The sequence below is a fragment of the Colletotrichum destructivum genome, chromosome 2 (assembly GCF_034447905.1).
Source record: "Colletotrichum destructivum chromosome 2, complete sequence".
NCBI classification, from domain to species: domain Eukaryota; kingdom Fungi; phylum Ascomycota; class Sordariomycetes; order Glomerellales; family Glomerellaceae; genus Colletotrichum; species Colletotrichum destructivum.
The window spans coordinates 1,399,465-1,425,179 of record NC_085897.1 but is presented as its reverse complement, the minus strand read 5'-3'; the positions used below and the strand labels follow the sequence as shown (position 1 = coordinate 1,425,179).

The 25,715-nt window shown below is 54.4% G+C and overlaps 8 protein-coding genes across 8 annotated transcripts; 6 read left to right on the top strand and 2 right to left on the bottom strand.

Moving 5' to 3' along the window:
* Position 1: 1 nt before the first annotated feature.
* Positions 2-2,148, bottom strand: CDEST_02636 (Putative glycosyl transferase, ALG6/ALG8). The gene is made up of 2 exons (XM_062918795.1): positions 1,748-2,148; positions 2-1,682 (listed from the first exon to the last, which is right to left on the bottom strand). The coding sequence occupies exons 1-2, from the start codon at positions 2,007-2,009 to the stop codon at positions 142-144; spliced, it is 1,803 nt and encodes a 600-aa protein (XP_062774846.1). The 5' UTR covers positions 2,010-2,148; the 3' UTR covers positions 2-141.
* A 309-nt stretch (positions 2,149-2,457) lies between these two features.
* Positions 2,458-5,033, top strand: CDEST_02635 (Putative pH-response regulator protein palC). Its single transcript, XM_062918794.1, has 2 exons — positions 2,458-4,095; positions 4,158-5,033. The coding sequence occupies exons 1-2, from the start codon at positions 2,923-2,925 to the stop codon at positions 4,416-4,418; spliced, it is 1,434 nt and encodes a 477-aa protein (XP_062774845.1). The 5' UTR covers positions 2,458-2,922; the 3' UTR covers positions 4,419-5,033.
* Positions 5,034-5,058: 25 nt separating this feature from the next.
* On the top strand, positions 5,059-7,527 carry CDEST_02634 (Putative aldehyde dehydrogenase domain, aldehyde/histidinol dehydrogenase). The gene is made up of 2 exons (XM_062918793.1): positions 5,059-6,902; positions 6,973-7,527. Exons 1-2 carry the CDS (start codon positions 5,262-5,264, stop codon positions 7,099-7,101), a joined length of 1,770 nt encoding a protein of 589 aa, XP_062774844.1. The 5' UTR covers positions 5,059-5,261; the 3' UTR covers positions 7,102-7,527.
* A 2,484-nt stretch (positions 7,528-10,011) lies between these two features.
* CDEST_02633 (uncharacterized protein) lies at positions 10,012-10,749 on the top strand. Its single transcript, XM_062918792.1, has one exon. The coding sequence runs from the start codon at positions 10,073-10,075 to the stop codon at positions 10,424-10,426; it is 354 nt and encodes a 117-aa protein (XP_062774843.1). The 5' UTR covers positions 10,012-10,072; the 3' UTR covers positions 10,427-10,749.
* Positions 10,750-11,445: 696 nt separating this feature from the next.
* CDEST_02632 (uncharacterized protein) lies at positions 11,446-12,253 on the top strand. Its single transcript, XM_062918791.1, has 2 exons — positions 11,446-11,975; positions 12,056-12,253. The coding sequence occupies exons 1-2, from the start codon at positions 11,542-11,544 to the stop codon at positions 12,150-12,152; spliced, it is 531 nt and encodes a 176-aa protein (XP_062774842.1). The 5' UTR covers positions 11,446-11,541; the 3' UTR covers positions 12,153-12,253.
* Positions 12,254-12,475: 222 nt separating this feature from the next.
* Positions 12,476-14,766, bottom strand: CDEST_02631 (Putative endoplasmic reticulum vesicle transporter). The gene is made up of 4 exons (XM_062918790.1): positions 14,253-14,766; positions 14,003-14,183; positions 13,180-13,945; positions 12,476-13,126 (listed from the first exon to the last, which is right to left on the bottom strand). Exons 1-4 carry the CDS (start codon positions 14,443-14,445, stop codon positions 12,953-12,955), a joined length of 1,314 nt encoding a protein of 437 aa, XP_062774841.1. The 5' UTR covers positions 14,446-14,766; the 3' UTR covers positions 12,476-12,952.
* A 219-nt stretch (positions 14,767-14,985) lies between these two features.
* CDEST_02630 (Putative RNA recognition motif domain, nucleotide-binding alpha-beta plait domain superfamily) lies at positions 14,986-17,167 on the top strand. Its single transcript, XM_062918789.1, has 4 exons — positions 14,986-15,272; positions 15,325-15,450; positions 15,504-15,619; positions 15,683-17,167. Exons 1-4 carry the CDS (start codon positions 15,224-15,226, stop codon positions 16,340-16,342), a joined length of 951 nt encoding a protein of 316 aa, XP_062774840.1. The 5' UTR covers positions 14,986-15,223; the 3' UTR covers positions 16,343-17,167.
* Positions 17,168-21,635: 4,468 nt separating this feature from the next.
* On the top strand, positions 21,636-25,713 carry CDEST_02629 (Putative tetratricopeptide-like helical domain superfamily). The gene is made up of 3 exons (XM_062918788.1): positions 21,636-24,523; positions 24,581-24,719; positions 24,776-25,713. The coding sequence occupies exons 1-3, from the start codon at positions 22,564-22,566 to the stop codon at positions 24,870-24,872; spliced, it is 2,196 nt and encodes a 731-aa protein (XP_062774839.1). The 5' UTR covers positions 21,636-22,563; the 3' UTR covers positions 24,873-25,713.
* Positions 25,714-25,715: the final 2 nt, after the last annotated feature.

Below are 25,715 nucleotides of genomic sequence, written 5' to 3'. Positions count from 1 at the left end.
CGATCTACTAGAACACAAGAAAAAGTATTGCTCTTCTAATGCTCGTTTTCTTGATCCGTACCTAATATTACATGGGCCCTCCTTCGCCGAGAGTCAGTCGTATTGTGTACACCGCCATTGCTAGCTGGTTTCTGTATGTGTTTAATGGCTCTTCGCCTTGTTCTTCGAATTGCCCCGCGTTGGCAGAATGTCACTCTGTGCGACCAACTGCGCCAGGCACCAGAGGTAGCAGATACCGAAACCCACTGCTCCGATCCCAACATTTGCAACAACCCAGAGGTCAGGCTTGTTCGCAGGCGGCACAACAACCCTCTCTGCCACGTGCCAAGCAGCCATGATGACGTAGAACGCGCCGTGGAGAAGGACTGTTGCCCACTGGCGCATCCAACCCTGGTCCTCTTGGAAGTATGCGCTCAGTGAGGTGGGTGGAAGACCGAGAAGATAGGCCCAGAGCAAAGTGAGGACAACGTAAGGAACGCCGAGATCCACCCGCTTGAGGAGGGGGAACATTGTCCACGCGCCTAGAATGTTGGCAAATCCAACCCATGCCCTGACGTCTCGCGACAGACCTTGCTTGCCGGCGAGAAGTAGCGTCATGGGCATGAGAGGAAGGAGGGCGCTTTTCTCATGGACCTGGTAGCTGAAGAGGAAGAAACCCCATGCTGTTGTTGCGAATGCGAGCGGCAGAAGTACTTTACGGGGCCGGAAGAACAGAATGAGGTTGGGCGGGATGATTGACGCCAGTGTGGCAGCAAGGGCGCCACGCTGAAGAAGGTCGGTGGGATATTGGCGGAGCTTGATTACAACATTGAGGGCGCACCAGAAATTGGCGACTTTGTCCTCGAAGAGACCACGCGCGAAGGGAAAGATGCGGTGAACCATCTGTATGAGTTGCTCGACAACCGGGTAGTAAATGGTGTTGGTGTCGAGAAGGTCCGTCAGCCAAGGAAATAGGGGCAACGTAGGCGGCGGCCCCTCATAGTCAGGTCGCGCGTCGATGCCCCGGTGAGCGTCATAGAGGGTGCCCAGAACAAGGGGCAGAATCAAGAGAGCGAAGGCCGCAACGGTGGCGAGCGCGATGCCGATGAAGCGGCCGGGCCTCAGAGGGAAAACACAGCTGCCCAGGAGGAAAGAGAAGACGGAGAAGGCGTAGTAAAGGGCCATTTGCTTGAAGCCGAGGGCTGCAACGAAGAAAACTGCGGACCAGAGGTAGCGGCCGGCCAGCATGCTCGACATACTTGCCAGCACAAAGCCGAGCATAACCGTGTTGTATTGGAAGTGTACATGGTCGATGAGGATCGTGGCAGGCTGCATCAGGATTGCGACGAGGGCCATCCAAGCAGTCCATGTAGGTACGTTGCTGTTTCTGGAGAATCTTCGAACGAAGATGACGGCCGCGGGGATGTAGATGAGGTATTCGGAGACGATAACGGTGGCTCGCATGAAGATCTTGAGGCTAGGGTCGTCGGATCCTCGCGAGGTGTATAGCTCGAACCAGGTCGGGTCGATGAGGGCTCCGACCTTGCCACAGAGCCAGCTATGGTAGGCCGTCAGGGGCGGGTAGTCAAGCCCCCACCATTGGAGGTCGTGGAAGTACCACTGTGACACGGGGATCTGTGTTGTGATCTCCATCCAATGCCGTTGCGCCTCGTAGTCTCCGAACATGGGGGGTTTCTGGAAGCCTATAAAGAGCATAGAGGTTAGCATGGCTTCAGGTCAAGCGGATGGAAGGCGAGGCGGCGTTTACCAGAGTATCCCCAGAGTCCAGCTGCCCATCTGAATAGACCGACTACCATGAGGATCAAGGGTAGGACCTCCCATTGCGACACAGAGCCTCGAGCAGGCCATAGAAACGAGGCCAGGGGAAAGACAGGCACCTTGACGAGAGCCTCCTTCTTGAGGATTTGGCTCTCTATGCTGGGGTTGCCAACGCTGCTACTGGCCGCGTTCCCGCTGCTGCTTGTCTTCTTGCCCCTGCGCCGGGGCTTATGTGGAGAGGAACTGTTCATTGCTCCTGCAGCTCATTCGGCAGTCGATGCGTTCCCAGTGTGCAGCATGAGACAATGGGCAGGCTTTGTTGAACTCCTGGTAGCAGTGGTGGGCAGTCTTTGCGAATGAAATTCGATGGAATTCAATGAAATTCAAGGGTCCACGTCGCGTTATTGAACAGCTAGTACGTTGGAATCTAGAGTACCTACCTAGGTAGGTCAGTAGGTACCTAGGTAGGTACTACCTACCCTGAACAATGTCCCCACATCCCGGGCCGCTAAAGGCAGGCTCAACTGACTACCTGTCACGCCTTGGTTTGCATATTCTTTACACATTGGGGGGAACTGCCAAAGAAAAAGAACGAAAAACCCCCAGATACACTGTTTGGTTTTCTCAAGGACTTGTGGTTTTGTTATTCTTATTTGCATGACTTCCTTGTACCATCTAAGCCTTCCTCAAAAGCTGATTTCCCACATCTCTAGATTATTTCCCTACAATTGCTCATCCGTCCTTCGCCGTCCTTTCCCCTTCAGGATTGAATCGATGCTCATACACGTACATCAGACCATATCCTTCTGTTAAAAACGCTGAATATGACGGAATTTCCCACTCCGAAAGTCTAGAGCTTTAGGCCCTTTCAGCTCGAGAAGATTCGTACCGAGCGGCACAAGCCGAGAAAGGAAAGCTCTACCAAGTTCCCCCTCGCTGGGTGGAGGATGAGGTTTCCAAACACGTGACTATATCTGGGGTCGTAAGACTAGCCTTGATTGGCTAGCCTGATAGCCAACGTCACAGGGTGCTGCCATCTCACTGACAACTCTCTATGTTAGTGGATGGACGATAGTTGAGACAACTTGTGCTTGCTAACCCATTCCTACCCATCTCGCCATATTTGCTTTTCTTCTCATCGACCAGTGACAAGCTCGCTCAACGATGCCTTTCCCCTTTGTCCTTCCGACGACCTCGGCTTTCTCATTCTCATCCAGCTTCGGCAGCGACACTCACCCATCACTGCCCCTCAGTTCCAGCACATATCGCGGGGTTGTGAGAGACGCCCTCAAGAAACACAAGCGGTTACCTTCCACATCGCAATCTTCCCATATCTCCACGGTCATTGGCGCTCTGAACGGTTACATCCCTTATCTCCTCGCCATTGACGCTGGCCTCAACCCGACAACTCAGTCCGGCGATTACATCAATCTTAACACCAAGGTGCCGCCGTCCATCGAATGGCGACCCACGCTCTCAGACAACGCAGTGCCGGGCAGAGAGCAGGCCCGGGTGAAAGTCCAATCCATAGACCATGAGATGGCATTTGCACTTTCTACCCTGGCCAACTCATACACATTGGTTGCCCGGGCTGCTCTGCACCCTTTGTATGTCACAACACAGACTACGCTGGACAGTCAGCAGCGCACAGCCGCCATCCAAACCGCCACCAAATACCTCTTGGACGCCGCATCCATCTACGACTACATAGCCTCTCGTGCAGAGAGGGTCCAGGTCGCACCACCCTGCAGCGACGTCTCGCCCTCAACCCTTCGAGCCATGTCGTCCTTGGCTCTCGCTGAGGCGACTCTACTTGCCGTGTTGAAGGACGATCCCTACCCGGCCATAATTGCCCAGGACCGCAACAAAAACGATCGCGAATGGATGTACAAAGCCCCCGAGATCCCCAAGGTTCGTGCGCACCTGTTTGCGCGCCTCTGCCTTGCCGCCGCCGAGCACGCCGCCCAGGCTTCCTCTCTTTGCCAAGCTGCTGGGCGGGGCTCCAGCAAGATAAACGAGGCACTGCTCCGCTATCTCGAGGATCTCCGTAGGGCTTGCCGAGCAAAGGCCTGCCGCTTCTTCGGAATCGACGCCGAGATCGGCGGACAAGTCGGCATGGCCATTGCCTGGCTTCAGGCCGGCCTCCAGGAGTTGGGGATCGAGTCCAAGCACTCCAGTAAGAGCTCTGGTTTCGGGCGTTTTAAAAAGGAGTGGAGCGAGAAGCGCGAGGAAAGAAAGATCGAGAAGGAGACAGCATGGGGTGCGGACGGAGGAAAGGGCGAGGAGACACGCGTGATTGAGTTCCTCGAAGGGAAATGGCACAAGCTCAATGACACGGTAAGTTGCTCCTTTTGCACCGGCGATCGGTTCTCAAGAATCTCACCAACTCTCTCCTCAAGATGAATGTACAGATCATACCCCCGATTGGCCCTTTGCTGGCACAGATGCCATCCGGTCGAGAGATGCACGCTCTCAAGTCGTATCAACCACCGACACTGGACCGCAGCCTCCTGGAGGCCATGCGTGCGCCGCCCGAGAGAGGTGATCATTATGGTGATGCCTTGAGCTCAGATGACGAAGCAAAGGGTCACGCCGGGCCACCTGGTGGCTATCCTGAATCGAGACCTGAGTACAGGAGTGCAAGCACGTCCTATTACTAGTCGTTGCAGCGGAGCAGGCATCTGTTCTCTTGTTTTAGGAACGTTAGAAAGATCACCCATGGTGGGACAACCTCGGAAGGTTTTTCTGAAAATACTACGCTTTTGGGCTAACGGAAGCTTCTCCCTGCGACTTCCGAACATTAACTCCGACCAAGTGCTCGGTCATGAACGCACAGCACTGTTGCCCATCATCCGATGCTGCCCAACTCTCCACGAACGCTTTCCCCGCTGGGCATCGAGGGCTGAATCGTTGACAAGTGCCTGTCTACCTGTCTGCCTTGCATGCCTGCATGCCGCGCTCGGATGAAACCCGCGGTGCATTCCTCTCTCACTACCCCCCGGATCGTCGCGAGCGACCAAGTTTCCTACAACGTCGCGGCCTATTATGGACGAATTGGTTTCTACGAATCCGGACCGGCCTGTATCGTGCGGAGCCTGACAAGAATAAAGGGGGGAAGCTGCAATACAGGGCTGCTTACAGTCAAAGGGGGGGAGGGTCGGTATGAGGGACTTTGCAACACCACCAACCTCAAGCTTCAGATGACGCCTAGGGGCAAAGTTTAAAACATGTATGCTCCCTTCGCAGGTCTTATACGATCTCGGATCTCTTCTCCCCCAAAAGCTTACCGCGGCAGTCAGGCAATGATGTAGCCCCGTGAGGAGAGGGGAGAAATTCTCCATTAAATCGCCCTGGGACACGCTTCGCCAATTCTGTCAATATCACACACACCAGCTGCTTGGTAGGTAATATTGCTCTTCTTGAAACTTGCTGTTCTATCCGACATTACATCGCAGGTTTGAACCCTCTTCTTCCGCTTCTTGAGTCATACATAAGTCTGCCAGATGCGGAGGCATTCAGTTGCCCAGTCTGGTGGGGAAGACTATTCCCATCGGCGAAGGGTTTCATTCTCGCCAACAATGATCAGCGCCGTGACGTCCCCCTTTGCTAGTACGACCACCACAATAACTAGCGCCCCCTCCTCCAACTCAACCACGAGGAGTAACACCAACAGCCTCGTCATCCACGGTCTTCCACCCGTCTCGCTCCCCTTACCGCTCCCTTTCAAACTCACTGACGTTGACCTGCTCCGCCGCGACTGCCACGTCCACGGCGAATGGGTTTCCTCCCGTAATAACAAGCGTTTTGCCGTCCTCGACCCGGGCACCGGTCGTGTGTGGGCGGCGTGTCCAGACAGTACGAGAGATGACCTTCATACCATCATCAAGTCCTCGTTCTCGGGCTTCCAGGGCTTCTCAACTACTCCGGCCCGAGAGCGCGCTCGCCTGCTGACTTCCTGGCACCACCTCATCCTTGCGAGCCGTATCGACCTAGCCACCATCCTCGTCCACGAGACTGGGAAGCCATTGAATGAGGCGCTCGCCGAAGTTGACTACGGCGCCGGACTGGTCCGTTGGTTTGCCGGCGAGGCAGAGCGTCTCGATCCGGCTTCGCCGTTACCGTCGCCAGCCCCATCGCCGACTGAGTCTCTCGTATCCTCTCCTATATCCGACAACAGCGCCGCTCCGACCGTTCCCACACCGGGGACCGGTGCCTTTCCGGGGAAACGGGGCGCGATCCTCAAACAACCGATCGGCGTCGTTCTTGCCCTGATTCCATGGAGCTTTCCTCTCGCACTCACACTCCGGAAATCCGCTGCAGCGATGGCGGCTGGCTGCACCGTCATCGTCAAGCCGTCCTCCGAAACACCTCTCTCGGCACTCGCCTTGGCTTGCCTGGCAGACCGCGCGGGCTTTCCGCCTGGTGTGCTCAATGTCCTGACAACAAGTCTGGGTAATACGCCAGTGGTATCCGAGTCGCTGTGCATGCACCCCCTCGTCAAGGCCGTGAGCTTCACGGGAAGCGCCCGGGTAGGGAAGCGAGTCGCAGCGTCCTGCACCCGTAACCTGAAGCGATTGTCGTTGGATCTAGGTGGAAACTGCCCCTTCCTCGTATTTGAAGATGCGGACCTCGAGCAGACTGCTAAAGACCTCGTGGCGCTCAAATGGCGACACGCGGGACAAGCATGCGTAGCGCCGAACCGGTGTTACATCCAGCGGCGGGTATATGAGCCATTTTCGAACTTGCTCATCACCGAGACCCGGAAGCTGAAGCTCGGACACGGGATGGCGAAGGACACGACTTTGGGGCCGGTGACAACGATCCGCGGGCTGTACAAGGCAGAGGCGCTGTGTAAGGATGCCATGAGCAAAGGGGCCGTCAAGCTGCTTGGCACAGGGAGGCGGGAACCTGGAGACGGGTACTTTATGGCACCGACTATATTGGGAGATATGACAGATGGGATGCTGATGTGTCGGGAAGAGGTCTTTGCACCAGTCCTGGGGTTATACGTATTCGATACCGAGAATGAGGTTGTAATCAGGGCGAACGACACGCCGATTGGGCTGGCAGGATACGTCTTTACCAAGAATCAGGATAGGCTCTGGAGGATATTTGATCGACTAGAAGCCGCCGTAGTTGGAATGGTCTGTTTTCTCGCCCCCTCCATCATAACTTTGCGAGGTCGGTGGACGCGGACGACTGACTATTCGACAGAACACTGTTTCCTTGGTGATGGATACACCGGTCCCAGCGGGAAACAACGGCAATGGATACACGCCGGGCCAAGCCACAGCCTTGGACGAATTTTTGATCACAAAAGCAGCCGCGATGCCACCATCATGAGCGACATACCAGCACAGGTGAAGGATAAGGGGATCGATACCATCCCAGTCTGGGTGCAATATGCCAGTAATACTTCTGGAATTTCGGAGTTGCATATAGCTTCAGTCAAATGTAAGAGACAGCTTAGTACTGTTCTCTCCAGTTTATGTTGTGGAATTCCATTGAGAAGAACCATGTTCATGGCAGTAAAATGCAACTGTCACTGGATCTTCTCGGCAATGGGAGAGATTTCCGTCTCCACCCCCTGTCGAGGTTGCAGTACACAGCCCAGTGCCCAACAGCCCGCAAGCCAAAGCCGGCAACACGGAGGGATCTTTCCGGTATTCTTAGACCCCCTTGAACCTTTGAGGCTCTCGTGGTTGATGTTGGTTCTCGACATGGAGAGAGTCGATCAAACCTATGACTCAAACGCCTTGGCCTTCCCAAAAAGATGTACGTTTTCTAGATGATGCAATTGCTCTCTGGTCTCGGGGTTGACTGAAAATTCAAAAACCAGTTGGACAGTATTAGTATACAGTCGTGAATAGCAAAAATTGTCGACTTGCGAGTTCATCCATAAGGGGGTAGGGCCTGCTCAGCCCATGTATCCTTAAAGAGCTACGACTTGTTTTTCATGGTCATTCTGGCAACCAGGCCTTATGGGAAGCTGCGAAGAAAGCTTCGAAAACTATCATGTTCATTTTAGACGGGAGAGAAGCTCAGATCCAAGATGGTAATGGAGCGGGTTTCCTCGAAATGTTGAAGCCCATTTAGGGGAGTTTGCAGAAGCTGGGAGGGAACTCATGAATGAGTAGTTTTTCTGAAATGATTGAACTGGAGCCGGCGTTAAGTCCCAGCCATAAATAGCGTCCTGCCAACATGTGGCTAGTCATGGGGAAAATGTATAGTTCACTGGATTGGACTCGTGCTGGTGTACATGGATAAGAGTCCGTTCAGCAACAGTCGGTGCCTGGAGTTAGCTGTCAAGATACTCGCGTGGGAGCTCAGTAGGTTGCAGGTTGTCGCGATTAACACTGACACTCGACGAACGATTGGCTGGGTCGCGTGAGACAACGATCTCGAATACGATATTTAATTCCCATATGGCGATTTCAGCGTAGTTTGCATGGCCTCATCATGCTGGGTTGACAGATGCGCACCTCCGATCGAGCAGTGGCCTGACAAGATATACATCCTTATCCACGTCTCGGTTGAAGAGTAAGTGCCCGCCCACCTTCCCTTGCAGCCCAAACATATTTTTCTGATTTGTAAGACTTCGCCTACATATAGTCTGATGAGAGCTGTTTGCAGCTGTCAGAATTATGAGCAGTCTATGAACAAATTGACAAGACATGGCCATCATCAACAGCCTCACTTCAGGGGGCTGGCTTCTATTTTGACCATCAACCCCGTCCAAACCCCAGAAACTGATGCTATTCTATTTACTTTTTTTCTTGGGTAGAATGAGCGAATGCGGAAAGGTTGACCTGCCACCCACCACGCCTGCGCTGCGCGAGCCTAGTTCTGACCACAATGTTCGACGCCACATGGGCTCAAACACATTCTGGAACCCGGTTAACGACCTCTGAAGAGATTCAAGTCTACGATATTTGAAATGTCTGTGTGCGTTTCTTTTTGAACGGTGTTGTGCACGGCCATTCCTGGCCCAACCAGCGACGACCACACAACGATAAAGTCAATGCACCAGGAAAGTATCAACTGATCCAGGGCCCTATCTAGCAGAGCAACCAGACAAACAGCGATCAGAACGGTTTTTATTTTTTTGGGAAACTCTGTAGCGGCACCAAGCCACAATATTATCAATCTTCAGCCAAAAATTGATAGCGACTCACAAAGCCACGTGTGGGTTCGAAATATGCCAGTTTACCCCTCACAGTCGGCGCAAGCCTTTCAGAGATCTGAACGCACCCATCAATCTACATTCTGCGCATCGAGGATGTAGCATTCAACATTGAACAAACCTTGAAGACACCATATCCTGATTGCGGCACAAGCAAGGCCGACCTAGATGGGACACCCCTCCTTAGGCCAGTATGGGTTATACTTCTTATGTTTCTTGGGGAAAGGATACCCCCACGGCTTCATTGGTTTTCTCGCAGGCCTTTCTCACAGACTATGTAAGCATAAATATTGTGAGTTTCTGCACAACTATGCAGCTAGATTGGTAACACTCGAAGGGTGTATCCCTCCCTTATCAGATATGGGCCAGAGAGACCGAAATCGATCATCCACGTAGGAGGGAAACATCTGGTAACACTTTGCGTTTCCTTGCTCTCGTGTGTAAATCAGCTGCGGACAATCTGGGATGTGGCCATGACGAACACATGTACCACCCAAGGAATAGGCCCGATGTTTGATCCTCCAGGCACCCGCTTTGCCGCAGATCGTCGAGTTGTTGATCACGGCATGGAATTGCAGGCACATGTTACCACTTATGGGAATCCCGGTAATCTGCAGTTACCACTTTCGTCTGCTGGGTTGATACGAGAAGCATCGGTCTCGTGTGAAGATGCCGATCAGCGTCTAACAATCGCCAGGAGTGCTTGTATCGGACCGTGCCCCAACATTCCCGTGGAGGAAACTTGAGAAATGCGAGTAGTAAGGCATTGAAGTGACGAAGTTGAGCGGCCCGGGGCTTGTGAGCGGCTCATGTCTCAGCACGACGTGTGCGCCAAGTCTACCTCGATGAAGGCAACCCCTGCAGTACCACTGTCAAATCCTTGTCTTATGTTGGATGGGAGCAGGTAGATGGCGATAGAATGTTTCGCAGAAAGAGTCAAGGGTGATCTCTAAACTTTGGTGGATACATCATAGCAATCAAAGCGGGGGGTTAACTAATCGCGACCATCATAGCCCTTCTGCACGTGGCAAACTTTACACATCCACTCATTGTTCAACCTGCATTGGGGACCCAAGAGAAACATCTCTCGTACGAGTGGCATCCCTTCGTTTCTGCATCTCCGCCCATCGAATGGTGACATTGGGCCGTGGACCGCCGAGCAGGAAGCAGACGCTCACACAACTGGAACCAGCCTGGAGTGACAATCCTTGCACTGAATGGAAGGATCGTGCTGTTGGGGGCATTTTTGCCTGGTTCAACAAAACTTACGGCATTGAAGAGTGTCCAAATGCCGCGAATATACGAAGAATTGATGCCCCCGAGGAATCCGGCCAAAGGAGTCAACAGAGCATTCCTCCCTCGTCTAGAGTATCGCCCGCCCATGCGGTCGGCCCAGCCGTCCTCTCAGCAAACGGACCGATGCACCACCACCACCACCACCACCCGTCGGTCATTGATCCGACCCTCCGGATGCGATTTGTCTAACTGGATAGGAAACTGACGGTCTATAACTTGTCCGCCCAGACCGTTCGCCGGCAAAGGGTCCAGATCGACGCCCACAAGACAAGCGTCTGGGCAGGAACGACACAATCCGGAGGCCACCAAGCTAGTTTCGCCTCAGTGGCTTGTGACGAAGCCGCGAGAGAGAAGACAGTACTGAAGAGGATGGCTTTGACTACCTTATTGTCGCCTTCGTTCTTCTACTTGAGTGAGCCCAAGAGGAGCTTCTTCTCCAGGGCGTACCGTGGAATGCGTCCCCTTCTTCTGCCATCTCGAGGAATATTTGGCTGAACATCACACAAAACGACTGAAAAGCCGTTGCTTGTCTCAATCGGCCATTCGCATCTCTTTTCAGAGCTCTATAGTTGCACAAACAAAGGGACTGTGTCTTGTCTGTGTGAGTGCCCGTAGTGTCATTCAATTTTTTTTTCTAGCCCTTTGACCCTACAGCGGAAGAGAGAAACCTGCTTTCCTCGTTGCGGCAGGGCAGATTGGGACCAGGCCATTCGAAAGCAGCCAAAAATCCGAGACCTTGACTTCATCGACGATCCTGTATCGCCGAGGGCCATCCACCACTCTGCTCCCCCGTACGTGAGGCGCGCGCTATCCTGCCAACTCTGTCCGGATGCGCTCACTTTTCTCATACACCACCGTCCTAGATGATCTGCTCTTGTATCTAGCCTATATTTTGCGTCTCTTGGCATCTGGCCAGCCAAAGCAGATGGGCACCATGTTGCCGCGGGATGGACTAGCAACCGGGGCGCGCACTCAGCTGGGAGAGGGCCAGCGCAGAAAATGACCTGGGGCCGAGACATCCACGAGAATACGTCCGCTAGCCTCCGTCTTCCCGTCCTTGGGTGGGAGAGGGGGGGGGGAGGTCCGTTCTTTCATCGAATGCTGGAGGGCTCGTTTGCGCGTACGACCTGGTGGCGGAGTCGAGAAGATATATAGGAACCCGGATATCCAGCCTGAAGTCAAGAAAAACTCATACGACACCAAGCATCCATCCAAGTAGATAACTACATCTGACGTCACACATAATCCAACACACGAGGCCCGGCATTCTTCTTTAGCCATCACCGTCACGCAAAAGAACCGAAATGCTTTCCAATCGTCTCCTGGCGGTCCTCGGTCTCTTCGGCCTCGTTGCCGCCTCCCCGCAGATCCAAGTTGCCCCCTCTAACGCCGCCGACTGCCCACGAACCATGTGCCTCGACGGCATCAACCCGGAGTGTAATCTGCGATGGGGAGGCTGCTTCGACTTGTGCCAGCCACAGCTGAGGCCGACGATGCCGCCGTGCAAGTCCACGCTGAGCAGATCGACCGTCTCCAGGACACCGCTGCCGCTTCTCATCCCGACGAGGTCTCCTAGGCCTAGCCTGCCGACCCCAATTCGGAGCCCGTCGACCAAAAAGCCCCTGACCCCGACGAAGCCACCTTCCCTGTCCACCCCGCAACCCACGACAAGTGAGAACTGCAGTTCCCGAACCATCTGCGTGGACTATATTAACGAATGTGGTCAGATGTACGGCGGGTGAGTTTCCGTTCTTCTCGTCGAACTTACCAAAAGCAGATGTAGTAGACAAGTTGGTCGCTAACGCGAGGAATCTGAAGCTGTCACGCTGATTGCCGCCCCTGGCCGTCGTACGCCCCGCCCCCTTGCATACCCAGCGTGACTCTTGACCCGTCGACGCTGCCTACAGAATATTGAGAGAGAGAATCGAGATGCATTCGTGGCGGGTGTAAAAGGCGGAATATGCATAGCCGAGAGATAGAGGATAAGCTGTCATGAACATCTATGATTATGTTAAGTAGCAACGAGATAATTTAATTCCATGTGAATAGTGCTATCGTGCTTAACTTGAGCCGGCCGACGAATCCTCTGGTGGATCACAAACTTACGTGAACCTCCCCTTTGCTGTCCTACCAGTTCGAGTCCCCACAGCTAAAGCAGAGAGCGTGAGTTCTCTTGGAACGAAACGAAGTCTCCAACTTTACACCGTTGTCAACTCCAGGGACAAGGGCCAGGCTTGTCTACGCCTGACCGTATCTGTATGGATTTTAGTGACTCTAGGGAGCGGTTCTGGCCGAGCCAACGCAAAGGGCTGTAAAAGCCCTTGGGCAGCGCTGCACTTCCGGTGCGAAGCTATATATACACGCCTCTTCTTCCACCCCCAGAAGACGAGGAGGACCGGAAATGAATGTAGACACGAAGGCGTAACAATCCTTTTAGTTGATCTCTTCACGCTGTACCACAACCATGACAATGACCCAATACAGTGTGGGAGACGTGAATCATGAGTACAGAGAACCAGCTCAAGTGGGAGAGCTAGATATTGCGGTTTCAGAGCGCCAAAGACATGTGTGATGTTTCTGCATCGATTTGTAGAGATTTAACATCTCTTGTACCAAGCCGCCCAAACTCCTCTTTTGATGCACAGCGGATAGAGAATACCAACATATAAAGCCTACATACACGCCTCCACGCTCCACGCTCCTCGCCCTCTGGGTCTAGAGGTCCTTCGAACGCATCTTCTTGAGACGCAATCCGCCCTCGAAAACGCCACGGTCGACGGCGGCGGCGACGGTAAGAGTACCGCCGATGATGGCACAAAGACCGGTGAGGAAGCCCGTGAATGTCTTGGCGCGCTCTTCGCGGTTGATGACCTTCATGGGGGAGATATCCTGGCAAATACTGTTAGTGAAGGTATTCAAAGTTAGGGGTTGGAAGAACCTACGTAGGAGAAAAAGACACCCGGAATACCACCACGGGAGTGAAGACGCTCCTTGTGTCCCTCGGCGGCATCATCACCGCCAGCCAAGCTACGCTTGTGGCTGGTCACAGAGTACTGGTGAGTCTCGACGCTGCCATCGTTGCCCTGGCCGAGGAGCCCGAGGCCAGAATTCTCCTCGTCTTGGTAGCTGGAAGACTTTTGCCAGTTGAGGGCGAGGTAAGAGGTAGGCACGATCTTGACGAAGTACATGAAGTTGTAGTTGGGGTCGGTGGTCTCCTGATGGGTGTTGTCGAGTGGGTTGCCGTGGTGGTTCGTCCAGGCGTACGCACGCTTGCCCATCTTCTTGGTGACCTGGTCGGGCAGCTGGGGACCGAAGCGCAGGGAGTGGATAGTGTGGGTGAAGTCGTGCTGGGCGTCATCGGGGGTGTCCCAGTAGTTCTTGAGGTCGTGGACGTGCATGTTTCCATTACTGAAGCTGCGGCCGGGGGCAAGGTGGAAGTTTCCGACGACCTTGTTGACGCGCAGGTTGCCCTCTAGGCGGCAACCCTCCTGGCGCTGCTCCTCCAACCGCTCGGCATAGTGTTCGCGCGTGCACTGCTCGACGTTCTCACCCTTGCCGAACGCCCACGAAGCTTGCGCGTACGCCTCTCTGACTTCCTCGCAAGTGTTGCAGCAGCCGGCCTTCTGCGCGTTTGCCGGGGCCTGGGCACCGTAGCAGGCGCCGCAATAGTTGGGGTCCAGGTGCTCGGCGGTCGCCTCGCGGGAGTGTCTTTCAGAGGGTTGTCAAAAACGTTGCCCGTCGAGCAGGGTACCAAGTGCTACTCACAAGTCCAAGGCCTTCATGTCAATGACGCCGCCTCCCTCCTTCTGGGAGCGGAGGCGAACCTTGTTGACGCCATGTATGACGCCGTGCTGCTGCTCGCCGGAGACATCCATAACATCCAGGGTTAGAAGCTCGCAGGGCATCTTGGGGAAGGTCATGTTGAGATGGATCTCCATGCGCTCGCCTGTAACAAAGGCGCATTAGCCCCCGTTTGCCTCCCAGAGCTGGTTATTGTTCAAAGGAAAGTCCGTACCTCTGCCCTTATCTACTATCAACTCGGGGTGGATCTCTATCCTCCGATAGTCAACCCATTCTCCCCAGGCCAGCCAAAAGACCACGATCAGCGAGACGATGGTAACGATTCCACCGGAAGTCGTACGAACACGCGCCTCGTCGACGGTTTTCGTGAAGGCGTCAAGCCTCGTAAATCTCGATTTTGCCGGCATTGCGAAGGTCGAAAACTAGGGAACCTGGTAGGAGGGCTGTCGATCTCTGTCACGAGTTAGAGAGCAGCCTTGCGGGCCACTTTGGGGACAATTCGACGGGAGAGAAGCCCAAGTGCTGTAGTTTCGCAGCGATGCGCCAAGAGCAAAAAGAGCAAAGTTAAAGGAGTGGCGGGAGGGAGAAAAGGGTGATGCCAGGAAGTGAAGAAACCCGCCTGACCATAAGAAGAGAAAATCGACGCTTGGAGAGTCCTTGACGTTGGAAATAACGGGGGAAAAGAGCTGTCTCACAAAGCCTCGGGGTTTGCGCATCCAGAAGTAGAGGCCACCTTCACTTAATTTCTGGCCACGCATCCCGTCCAGCTCCAACTTGCGCTAAAGGTGCATCGTCAGGGGTTCCGCACGGGGCAATGAGGGTCCCGGTTCCTGGGTAATTGTCGGCCGTTGGCCAATGGAACATGCCGTCCGGCTCGAGAAAGAATCTATAACCGGATGGTCCGTGCTCAAGCTGCGATTCTCCACTGTAAAATATCCCCAGCCTGACGACAACCAAGGCTGAATGAAGTGCCGTCTGATCGAGAAGTCAACACCAACGTGATCATCAAAACGCCGCGTCGTCTGCCCACAACATCACAACATCACAACCTTACACTCGCACCCAGCACGTGCATCCGTCAGTGGGAGAAAGAGGGAGGAAGAAAACAGAAAGGACTCGCGCAATTCTTTCGACCGGGTTGATCACTCGTTGGCTTGCCTACTCTTCCTTCGACCCATCGCAAAAATGTCGAAGCCGCCCTCCAGAGTCGTTTTCGTGGGCAATATCCCGTATGGTAGGTGCCAATTGTCTTCGAAGAATAGAATTGTTACTAAGGGTCTCGGCAGGCCTTTCCGAGGAGCAGATCAGCGACATCTTCAGCAGCGCAGGCAAGGTCCTGAACTTCCGCCTCGTCTATGACCGCGAGACCGGGCGGCCAAAAGGCTTTGGCTTCGCAGAGTACCCCGACAATGGTAAGTGTCACACTATTTTCAGGTAATCATGGGAGGCTAAACAATCAATGCAGATTCAGCGGCATCCGCGGTTCGCAACCTCAACGACTATGAGATCATGGGTAGGAAACTGAGAGTCGACTTTTCCAACGAAGGAGGTAGCGATGGTAACGACGACAATCACGGACATGTGAGTTTGAACACCCCCACACTGCCATAACTGACCGAGCGCTCAAGCTGATGCGTCGAGAAGCAGCAGGGCCGAGACGGCGGCAATACCTCCTCCTACGCCTCGAACGGTTATAACCCGACCGCGCCCCCAACGCAACCGAGCACGCTTCCTCCCCTACCAGCCGGCAAGGAACTCCCTCCCAATGTGACGGCAACCGATGCAATTTCCCGCACGCTTAACACGCTGCCCCCCTCCCAGCTCCTGGACATTCTCACACAGATGAAGGCGCTGGCCTCCTCCGACCCCGCCAGGGCTACGGAGCTCCTCCAGCAGGCGCCGCAACTGGCCTACGCGGTCTTCCAGGCCCTCCTATTGATGGGTCTCGTGTCTCCGGAGGCGATCCACTCCGTCATCGAAGCCGGCGGCGCGCCCTCCGCGACCCCGGTCCAGGCTCCGCCGATCGGTTATCCGCTCCAGCCCCCAGCCCCGGGCTTTCCTCCCGTGCCCGTGCCGGGTGCTAACAACACCCCGCCCGTCTCCGGCACCCCCTATGCGCCACCCCCACAGCAGGTCTCGTACGGTGCGCCGCCCCCGCCGGCCGCCGGGGCTTTGGGCCAGGATCCGGACGCGCTCATGCGGCAGGTTATGGAGCTGCCAATGGAGACGATCAATATGCTCCCCGAGGCCGAGAGGCAGCAGATTCTAGCACTTCGTGCAAGCTTTGGTGGACAGAGACGATGAGTTCGGAAATTGTCCACCCCGCCGCGCATGAGCAAGCTCGGCATGTGAAAGTGACGTAGCATAAGCTCGTCCAGGTTGGTCATTTTCTTTTTGGGCAGAAAAAACACGGCACTCACTATTCGACGACGAAGTTATTGGTGTCCCAAGCAAGTTCGGCAACTCTCACGCCGGAGCATATGACCACCAAGTCACCGATTTCACTCGCTGAAGTCCCTCGTGACAAAGCTGTTGTACCTTGCAGATGGTATGGCCCTGTGGCCAGAGGCGGCCAACACGAAGCTATTCTTGGAAAATAGAGATATGCTCAGAGGGGCACATACAGGGGCCCAACGAGAAAAAGGGCCTACTCATCCCATCGGCTTGTAGTTGGCCCTCCAACCACTCTTTAACACCTTGCCTCGCCACCAACGATAGCGACAACTTCACGGCAAACCTTGCGTCTAAGCCTCGGCAAAAGGAATAAGCGTATGCGCGGGCGTGTGGGGAGGTCGGAAAGGTGGCGTCGGGTTGACGACGATGGCGTGTATACGTGCGCTGCGCCACCCCTCGGCCGCATAAGCGAGGATAATTGATGGGCCTGCGGGACAGGGCGGGCTGAAGCGGATTTTCGATGGTAGTAAAAGCGTAGTATGCATACGAGCCAGATCACGAGCACCAGCGGCCTTGTCTAAATATATCACGATTGTAGTCGAGAAGCCTTTCTAGGATCATTGTCCAGCTGCCGAGGAGTCCCAACGCGGCCAAACCGTCGCTGCGCTGCTTGGGGCGAAGTTAATGCTGATCCTAGAATGTTGATACCTCGCTGCCATTGAGTGAGTGTACTATGTAAGTACCGAAAGGGGAAGGGTGGGGCACCAGCACCGGCAGCTCCAAGCGACGTTGACAACAACGAAGTCTATAGATGTGAATAAGTAATGTCACGAGGTGGTTTGTCCGCCCGGCCCAGTCAACGAAAAACACGCAGTATGACGATTTTTTTACTCCCAACAACGGTGTGCTCGGTGTATATCAATCCAAACCGGCGACAGACGAAAACGTGTGGCAGAGAGTGTTGATGACGGGTTGCGATCTATTTAACGCCCGACAAGCAACTCTACATGAAGACGTGCCTACGGGGCACGACTGGGGTCCTGGGGGTGATGGTTTCACGGTGCCTCTTGACCGAATAGGCTCTCGATATAGAACAGGGGAGATGGGCAGATTTTGCACCAGCGCGAGGCCTGCGAGGTTTTGCGCCCAAACCGCTGCGCAAGACCGCTGGCGGGGTAGACCAGACTGGGTTGTGTTCGTTCATGCCTTGCAATGGTCAATGAGGAAGTCTTCGACTACCTGCCTAGGTAGATGCTTGGATACAGTGTAGTTATTTGCGAGGCTGCGTCGGTGTCTTCCAATGTCACCAACAGCGCTCCTCGGTAGGTGCATGCAACAAGAGGAAGGATTACAAGCAAGTTTAGAAAACATATGGCGTTTCCATGCGGCGTCCTGCCAAGAAGAGGCTCTTCGTTGTGCCGTGCTTTGGCAAACTGACGGGAAGTTCCACCCGGGGCACACGTCCTCGTTAGGGTGTGATCTCGCCGACTTAGCCCAATGACGGCGAGGCAGAAGATAGGATGGGATGGATTGGATGGCAGCTGTCGAATCGTTGTTGCAGTCTGGACAGCTGAACCGTGCTGGTGGAGGGTCTCCGTTCCTTTTGACGGCGTACGAGCTCCCCTCGTAGTGAAAGATTCAAGCAGTGTAGGTACTGTGCGGGTGGTCTCATTCGCGCATCTGTGCCGGCGTGGGACAGCCGCATGTCTCACAGAAGCCAGGCGCTCTTTGGGGAGGGCAACCGCCAACGTCGTTCTTGAAATTGTGCATGCAGGGGCATGCAGAGGACAGAGCAGTGAGGAGAGAAACCATGAAGGGTAGACAGGGCTGCGTCAGATACTCGGAGCGTCAAGGACGCCTTTTGTCAGTGGTCAGAACCCTTTTGGATTCCCTTTTACACGCGTGTTCAAAAATGGGTTCATTAGAGGACCCGTACCGAAATGGAACGAACGAGCGAACAGAACAAGGCCCAGGCGGGAAGGCATCTTGGCAGCGTGCTGAAACAAGCTGGCGGTTTGATACAAAACTGAACATCCAAACATAGCTGGATATTAAGCCAATTACCAGTGATGCTGGTTGAGTGCGTGGTGAAAAAGGGGAGGGCAGACCACCCAAGATGCAGAGATGGCAAGAGTGCGACGAGCCATTGCAAGATGATGCAAGTTCGCGAATATGTGCGGAGGACAGTCCGATTCTAGTCTTGTTGACGCGGCCCCCAGGATCGTTGTAGGAGGAGGTCGCCGGGTAATTTCCCAAGCCGAATGAGGGTTGAGCATTGTAATTTTCGGGACCTTGACAATGCGACCTATGCAGGTCATCTGCTTGCTAAGACAGTCACCATCCCTCATTTTTCGAGGGGTTTCCCGTCGTGGGTCCTTTCTCTCTCTTCTCGGAGAAGGAAAAGAAAGGTCCCTGAAAATTGCTATTGCAGCGCTACTGCATGTGTCACGCCGCACTAATAAGGTTGCATCCTATATTGTTTGTGTCCATAGGCCCGAGAAAGAAGGTCGTAACAGAATACGGTCAATATGGTACCCAATTGGTGCCGGATGACAGCCGTGAAAGGACAGGAGAGGGGAAAGCGATTCAAAAGAAGACCTGCCCTGAGATCCGTACTTGTCGGCGTTATGGGATGGGCCACTGGACTCGGGGATGACTTCCCCATCCAGGGAGCGTCATGATGCAAAGGGCGGGAAGCGAAATCAAGAGTCCGCTCGGAGTGGAGGACGAAGGGCGACGGGACATTGCCATGTGGGAAAAATTGGCAGTGCTTGTGGGAGGGGATGATGGACTTCTGCTTATTGTCATTGTTGTTGTTTGTTCGCGAGGTCATCGTCAATTTGTCATGTGCAGTTCGGCGTTGGCCCACCACACAAAGACTAATTCTTAATTGTTTTGTGTTGTTCTGGACCAGCGTCTGTGACATGTGGCCTTGGGATTCCTTTGTTTTGGCGTTCTTTTGACGGGGGCGGGGTGGCTCAAGAGCCAAGAGCCAAGGCTCATTGACGATCAAGACAACACATCGCCATGTCTCGTTGCTTTGCAAGAGCTCTGTGGCAGCTCCGTAATACTGGAGTCGATTTCCGTAGCGTAAACGGTCAAAAAAAAAAAAAAGGGGGGGGGGGGGGGGGGCTGGACCTGGCACAGGGGTCATAGTCAGCGTGCACCAGTATAGACCGACATGTGAGCAGAGAAGAATAACGGAGTGAAGAGGGGACGAGTCGTGTATCGTTGGCTGTTGCACCCAGGGGCAGTTCCGGCCTGCGTTTTCGCCCCACGCCGTAGTGGTACCGCTGCATTGTTGCTAAAGTTAGGCTGCCAACCGGGTTCCTTAATACTAAGACCCCGTCATGTCGCCGATGAGAAACATTCTTTACTGAGATGGGCAGTGATGGGCAACACCTGAATCCTGTGATGGGAGGGAAAGTTGCTGCGCATGCCCTTCCTTCTGGACGGCCGTTTTTGCTGCAACCTCCTACAGGTACCTAGTGTACAGGCTAGGTAAGGGAATACACCTGGAAGAAAGGATGTCAGTAGAAAGACGTTGTTGCTTCTGCTCCTGTTCCCACATCTGCATCAATGCACCCAGCATTGAATCATAGGTACTGAGGGCTTGACGGCTGCAAAGTCTAGGTCTACAGTACGTTGCCGCCCTATGCCCGTCACGCCACCTAAGATTCTTTGGGATGGATGCCCACCGCAACCTACATCATCGTGTCGAGTCCAAAGCCCTTTTGTGAAGCACGGATGGTGATCACCTCGTGCTAGACGTTAGACGTGCTGTATGCCGACCTGAAGTTGACCATCTGTGGGCCATAATCATGACGATAACCACGATAACCATGGTCACCGACTCGTGTTCGACACCAACCCGAGCGCCGTGCGACCGAGCAGGTGCAAGCAAGCGAGCCTTCGGAGTGCCCTGGCAGAAACACCCGATTGCCGCCGGCCCTGTTCCTCAAGCCACATACTCAATCGGCGTCAACGTGACCGTCAACGGTCTAGCCTATGCCCAGAGTAGGTGGATGTGCGTAAAAACGGACTGTGGCACGCGACGGACGACGGACGCCGTATGCGCATTGACAAACAAGGTGACAGCGACGGGGAAGAACTGGAGACGACCTGTTTCTAGTGTCGGTATTTCAAGCGCAGTGACACACACAGAGCTCGGAAGGTCGAAAGGGGGGCGAATAGAAAGGAGGGGAAGAAGAGAGGGAAAGAGAGAGGGCGAAAGGGGAAATTTGGGGCTTGGGATTAGTACATCGAGTTGCAATGCGACGGTATTACACTCCAGTTCGCCAACCAAAACGTGTGCAATGGCCAACACCTCACGGGTCACTGGTAGTAGTCTTACTTGAGGTACTCTGGAGGTACGCCTGCACCCCAGACGACGCCATCTGCGAGGGGCACGCCACTGAATACCAACAACAGGTGCATACAGCACCGAGAGTACCTGTACTGGTCTGAATGGCGTTGAGCTGATGCACGGTGATGGGATGAATCTAGATGCGCTGAGAAGTTTTTTGTGTGAGTGACGAACATGCAGCTTCTTCTGTGTTTTGCATGAGTTCTCGGGTGAAGTCCTTTTCCTGCAAGCCCTCCCTGCCTCGCATGGAGCGCCCTGGACGACGTCGTGGCTGCGGAGACATGTGGTGCTAACTTATCCCTTCCCTACGACGTCTTGGTACGTACCAGACTCACGTCCCTCTCATACCTAGGTATCTGAGAAGGTAAAGTACCACCAACCCTAGCAGACAGGCGAGTGCTTAAGTTAGTACACACACAGGTATCTCAGTACCTGCTTTAGTGAGTTTTGAGTACGGATACGGTGCTCAAGTCCCCCAATTAGCGGCGCGGTAGGTGCCTAGCCCACCTCTGTCTGTTCGTTCCGTCTCCACGATTGGTTCACTTGCTTGGCGACAAGTGCAAAGTCACTCTCCATACTAATCCAAGTCATCAACCATCCCTCCTACCCAAAGTGCACTTAACACACTGCATTGCAGTCGCCCCTAGTCGCCCAACTGAAGCGAGTATACCTACCTACCTCAGTACCTTGCGTACGGCACACAGAGTTCCAGTCCAGATGATTCCAGCGCCTTGCTTCTTTCCCTACTTCGCGTCCCCTCCTTCGCACCCCCCGTTTCTTCCCGTTCCTCTCGCTTGCCGCTTGCCTTGCTTGCAACGAGTAACCACTGACCACCCCGGCCGACATCCCCTCCCTGGCACCTGCTGCTCATCACCCTTTTCCTCGTATCCCATTCTGGGGGAAACAGAGATCGCTTCTTGCTTTCCTGCCTCTCGCTTCGCTTCCTTCGCGTCCCATTCTCTCCTTCGTTCCCTTTCTTCCTTTCCCCCCTTCCCCCTTCTCGACTGCCCGTGCCCCCGTGTCCCATATCTTTGCGACAGGTCGGTATCAATATCACCAACAGCCTAGACCTTCGAGAACAAAACGTCCCGCTGCTTGTACCATCGGCTTGAGACCACAAACCACTGGACGAACTGCACCTGGTTCAACTTGACCACTGGTCACCTCGGCTTGTCTGTCGTCTTTTTGATACCCTCGTCTCGCCTCTTCTCAGAACGCTCTTTTCGTCTTTCGACTTCTTTCTGGCTGCTGCGCCTTCTTTGTTGCCCACCAAACCCCAGGGACTAAAACCGGACGCCCGCCCTTCGCTAGTGTCCTGTTTCTAAAGAAAGCCTACCTGACGGATGCTCAAGCCTGTTTACCCATTCCCACCAGTGCCGCCCTGAAAGTCGACGACACTCACCCACCTGATCCACACCGAACTACCATCTCCGATCGCCTTCTTGCCATCTCCAGCTCTCTCGCCTCGAAAGCCCCGTTATATGCGCGGCTGCTGGCATTATCGGCACCCTCACCACCACGACCTGTTAGCCGACCTCTACGCGACATCCTCTTAGGAGTCTAGACTGACGCCATACCCGATCCTTCGGCTAAGACTCGACTTGTACCGTCAGCATTCCAACCACCAACCACTTCTCGGGCCCGCCCAATTGTCCATTTGCCCAGGTCTCGCCTTCCCCAACTCAACAAAGTCCTCCAAACGACAATTGACATCGCGTGTTGTATGGGAACTTAAATCGAGAAGCGCTCGAAGCCCCGACCGACCATGTCGCCCCAACGCCCCAACTTCATCGACCTTCGGGCGCCTTCAAGCATGTCCAACGTATCGAGACCTTTACGATCCCCGAGACTCCACGTTGCCGGCGAGGCACCTCCCGAATTGTCGCCGCTTGATGCTTTCGCTTTACAGAGTCGCCTGCTTGCGAGGCAGCTCCAAGCTGCCGCCAACGGCGAAGGGAGGCGCATGAGCCGGCTACCGCCTTTGACTACAGAGAGCCCCTTGGTTGTCCAGGGCCGATCAGAATACTTCCGATCCATGTATGATTCGGGAGCAGAGGAGGCCGCTCTACCTGAACTCCAGAACCCTGGACTGGGATTGAGAACCGAGGTGGAGGACGCCTTTCCGTCCGAGAAAGACCGACCCGTGTCGGTGCATCCTCGAATGAGTCGAATTCCGCCTACCCCCGACGAAGGTATCCCTCTACCAACGCAACCGTTGCCCGGCGTGATGCGTGGGCGACCATTGGATTCGATGGAGGAAGGCCAAAATGAGACCTACTTCGGCGCCAGAAGAGAACAGTCCCCAGCACCCATGGAACATGCACCTACCGACTCGTATTCGCAGGCCTCACCCCCGAGAAAGGACCGATCATTGCATATGCCTTCGCCTGCACGATCGCGTGAGAATTCGCTGACTGGATCACCCGGCAAGTCGCTCAAGGGCCACTCAATTGATGGACCAGGATTGGCGCCTCCGCGACCCAGTTTCGGTGCGCGATCAACCACGTCCATGTCTTCGCCGCTCGACAACTCGACCGACGACATAAGCAACTCGATTCAGTCCCTACCCCCACGAAAGCTTTCCAGCTGTAGCGCTTATGCGGCGTCTACGATGTCCCCAAGCCTCAATCCAGGTCCTTTCCAACGCTCGCCATCTGTATGCTCAGATGCCTCGATGCCACTACCACGACCATCCTTCAACTTCTCGAGACCCATGAGTCGCGCCGGCACTCCTGGGCTGGAAACCCCAACACGTCAGGCATCATCCGACAGCCAACCATCTTTCATGTTTGCAAATGATGATTCGGCTCACACCCCAGTGAGTATGAACAGCGAGGGCTTCCCCGATCACCTGCCGGACGATGGTAAAGCCGCCCCTTCATACATCTACTCCAAGTACTCTCTTCCTCGAGGCAAGATTGTCCAAAGATCAGTCCCTCTGGATCCTCATCCTCAAGCACTCATCCAACATGATCAGCCCAAGACAATCCCGAGCATTGTGCAGGCCATTCAACACGGCGCCCCTCCTTCACCTCCGACTCGGCCGTCTAGCTCGGCAGAGCCTGATGGCCTTAGCTTGGCTAAACCATCATTTGATCATGGAAGCCAAAGTATGGACCGAGGTGGTCCAGTGCCGCAGCCGCCTCCCGACACCGGTCGTCCGTCTACCGAGAGCCGGCCCTCAGAGGAGGAGTCAAGGGGCCGGGCTCTCACCTCTCCAGTGCACGAAGCTGCTGCCCGAGGGCAGACTGCCATGTCAACGGCCACCAGTGACTCCAATAGCACGGTCAGGGCGCCGCGCTCCTTAGCCTCAGGCGCTCCAACCGCATCTGACATGACCCCGGAGGAACATTTGGCTAAGGGTATCGAGTGCCACGAGAACGGCTCGGTAAAGGAGTCGACTTACCACCTTCGACATGCCGCTAAGGGAGGCAACCCGACAGGTATGCTTCTGTATGCGTTGGCATGCAGACATGGCTGGGGCATGCGGCCCAACCAACGAGAGGGCGTCGAGTGGCTGAGAAAGGCTGCCGAATGCGCCAGTCTTGAAATTGCCGATGACGAGGACCATGTCAAGGAAGGCAAGTTTGTTGATGCCATGGAGAGACGAACTCGTAAGGCGCAGTTCGCTCTGAGCATTTACGAGCTTGGCGTTAGCCACATGAATGGCTGGGGTATTGAGCAGGACAAGGCTCTCGCGTTGAGATGCTTTGAGATTGCCGGGTGTAAGTTGCTACCACGGTTGCCTACTGAACTGCGAAGCTGACCAAGAGAACAAATAGCCTGGGGTGATGTTGATGCTCTGGCCGAAGCCGGCTTTTGCTATGCCCAAGGTGTTGGGTGCAAGAAGAACCTCAAAAAGGCAGCTGGCTTCTACAGACAGGCCGAGGCCAAAGGGATGAACATGGTTGGCAACAGCTGGTATGTATTGCCCCTATAATATCCAGTGGAACAGACTATTGACGTGCGTCTTACAGGATTCATAAGTCCAAGTACAACGAGGAGGACAGTAGCACCAAGAAGCCTCGTAGCAAGTCTAGGACACGCACCATGTTTGGCATCAAGACTGGCTAGCGTTGTCTTTTTGAAGTTCTTTCGGCACGGAGCGTCTAGCGGCATTTCACGGATCATGACCACTGCATCAACACATCACCTTCATACCCTGCATCTTCGGAGTTCTGGGAGGCTGGCTCAGAGGAGGGCGGCTTGTTTTTACTGATTATTTAACTCCAATGACGTGGAATTGTGACGGGGGGTTTTTTTTTCTGGGCGGGTGAAGGGGGGCTTTTCCCCCCGGCATTCAGCAAGGATCGCAGAAAAGATGACTAGGGGGATGGTGCGGCTGTCCCGTTTACCCCTTGCAAGGGATAAGCGGCGATAGGTTTGCGCCAAGGGGGGTCAGGTAGTGATGATCCCCTATCGTGTGTACAGACCTTGGCTGAACATACACTGGATTCCTATGTATATACCACTTTTTGTCTTTTGGGAAGAGAGCAACGCCCTGCTCCTTTATTAGGGTTTTCTTTTGTTATACATAAAAGCAAGATTTTGCTCGCCCAAATGCGGCAGCAATGATGGAACCTATCTTCTAACACTAACTAAATATCCATTTCTGCCAATCTACAATACTGTTAGCATCTCATGGCAACAATCAACCATCTTGATCAAAAATGGGATCTCGTGTTTGCAGCCACACTGCCTAAAACGGGGGTCGGCCTCGTCGTTGGTATGTATCATGGGCCATAAGTCTTGGGTTGGTGGCTTGTAGTCTTGTCGCCTTGTGCCTTTAGTCTTCAGGTAGAGGAGTGGCTTGCATCAATCCCATCTATTGCCATCATTGTATTGGTACAAATTTTCCCAGTTCGGGAGTACTTGATTAGCATCCCGTTGGAGGCCCCCCCCCCCCCCCCCCCCCCC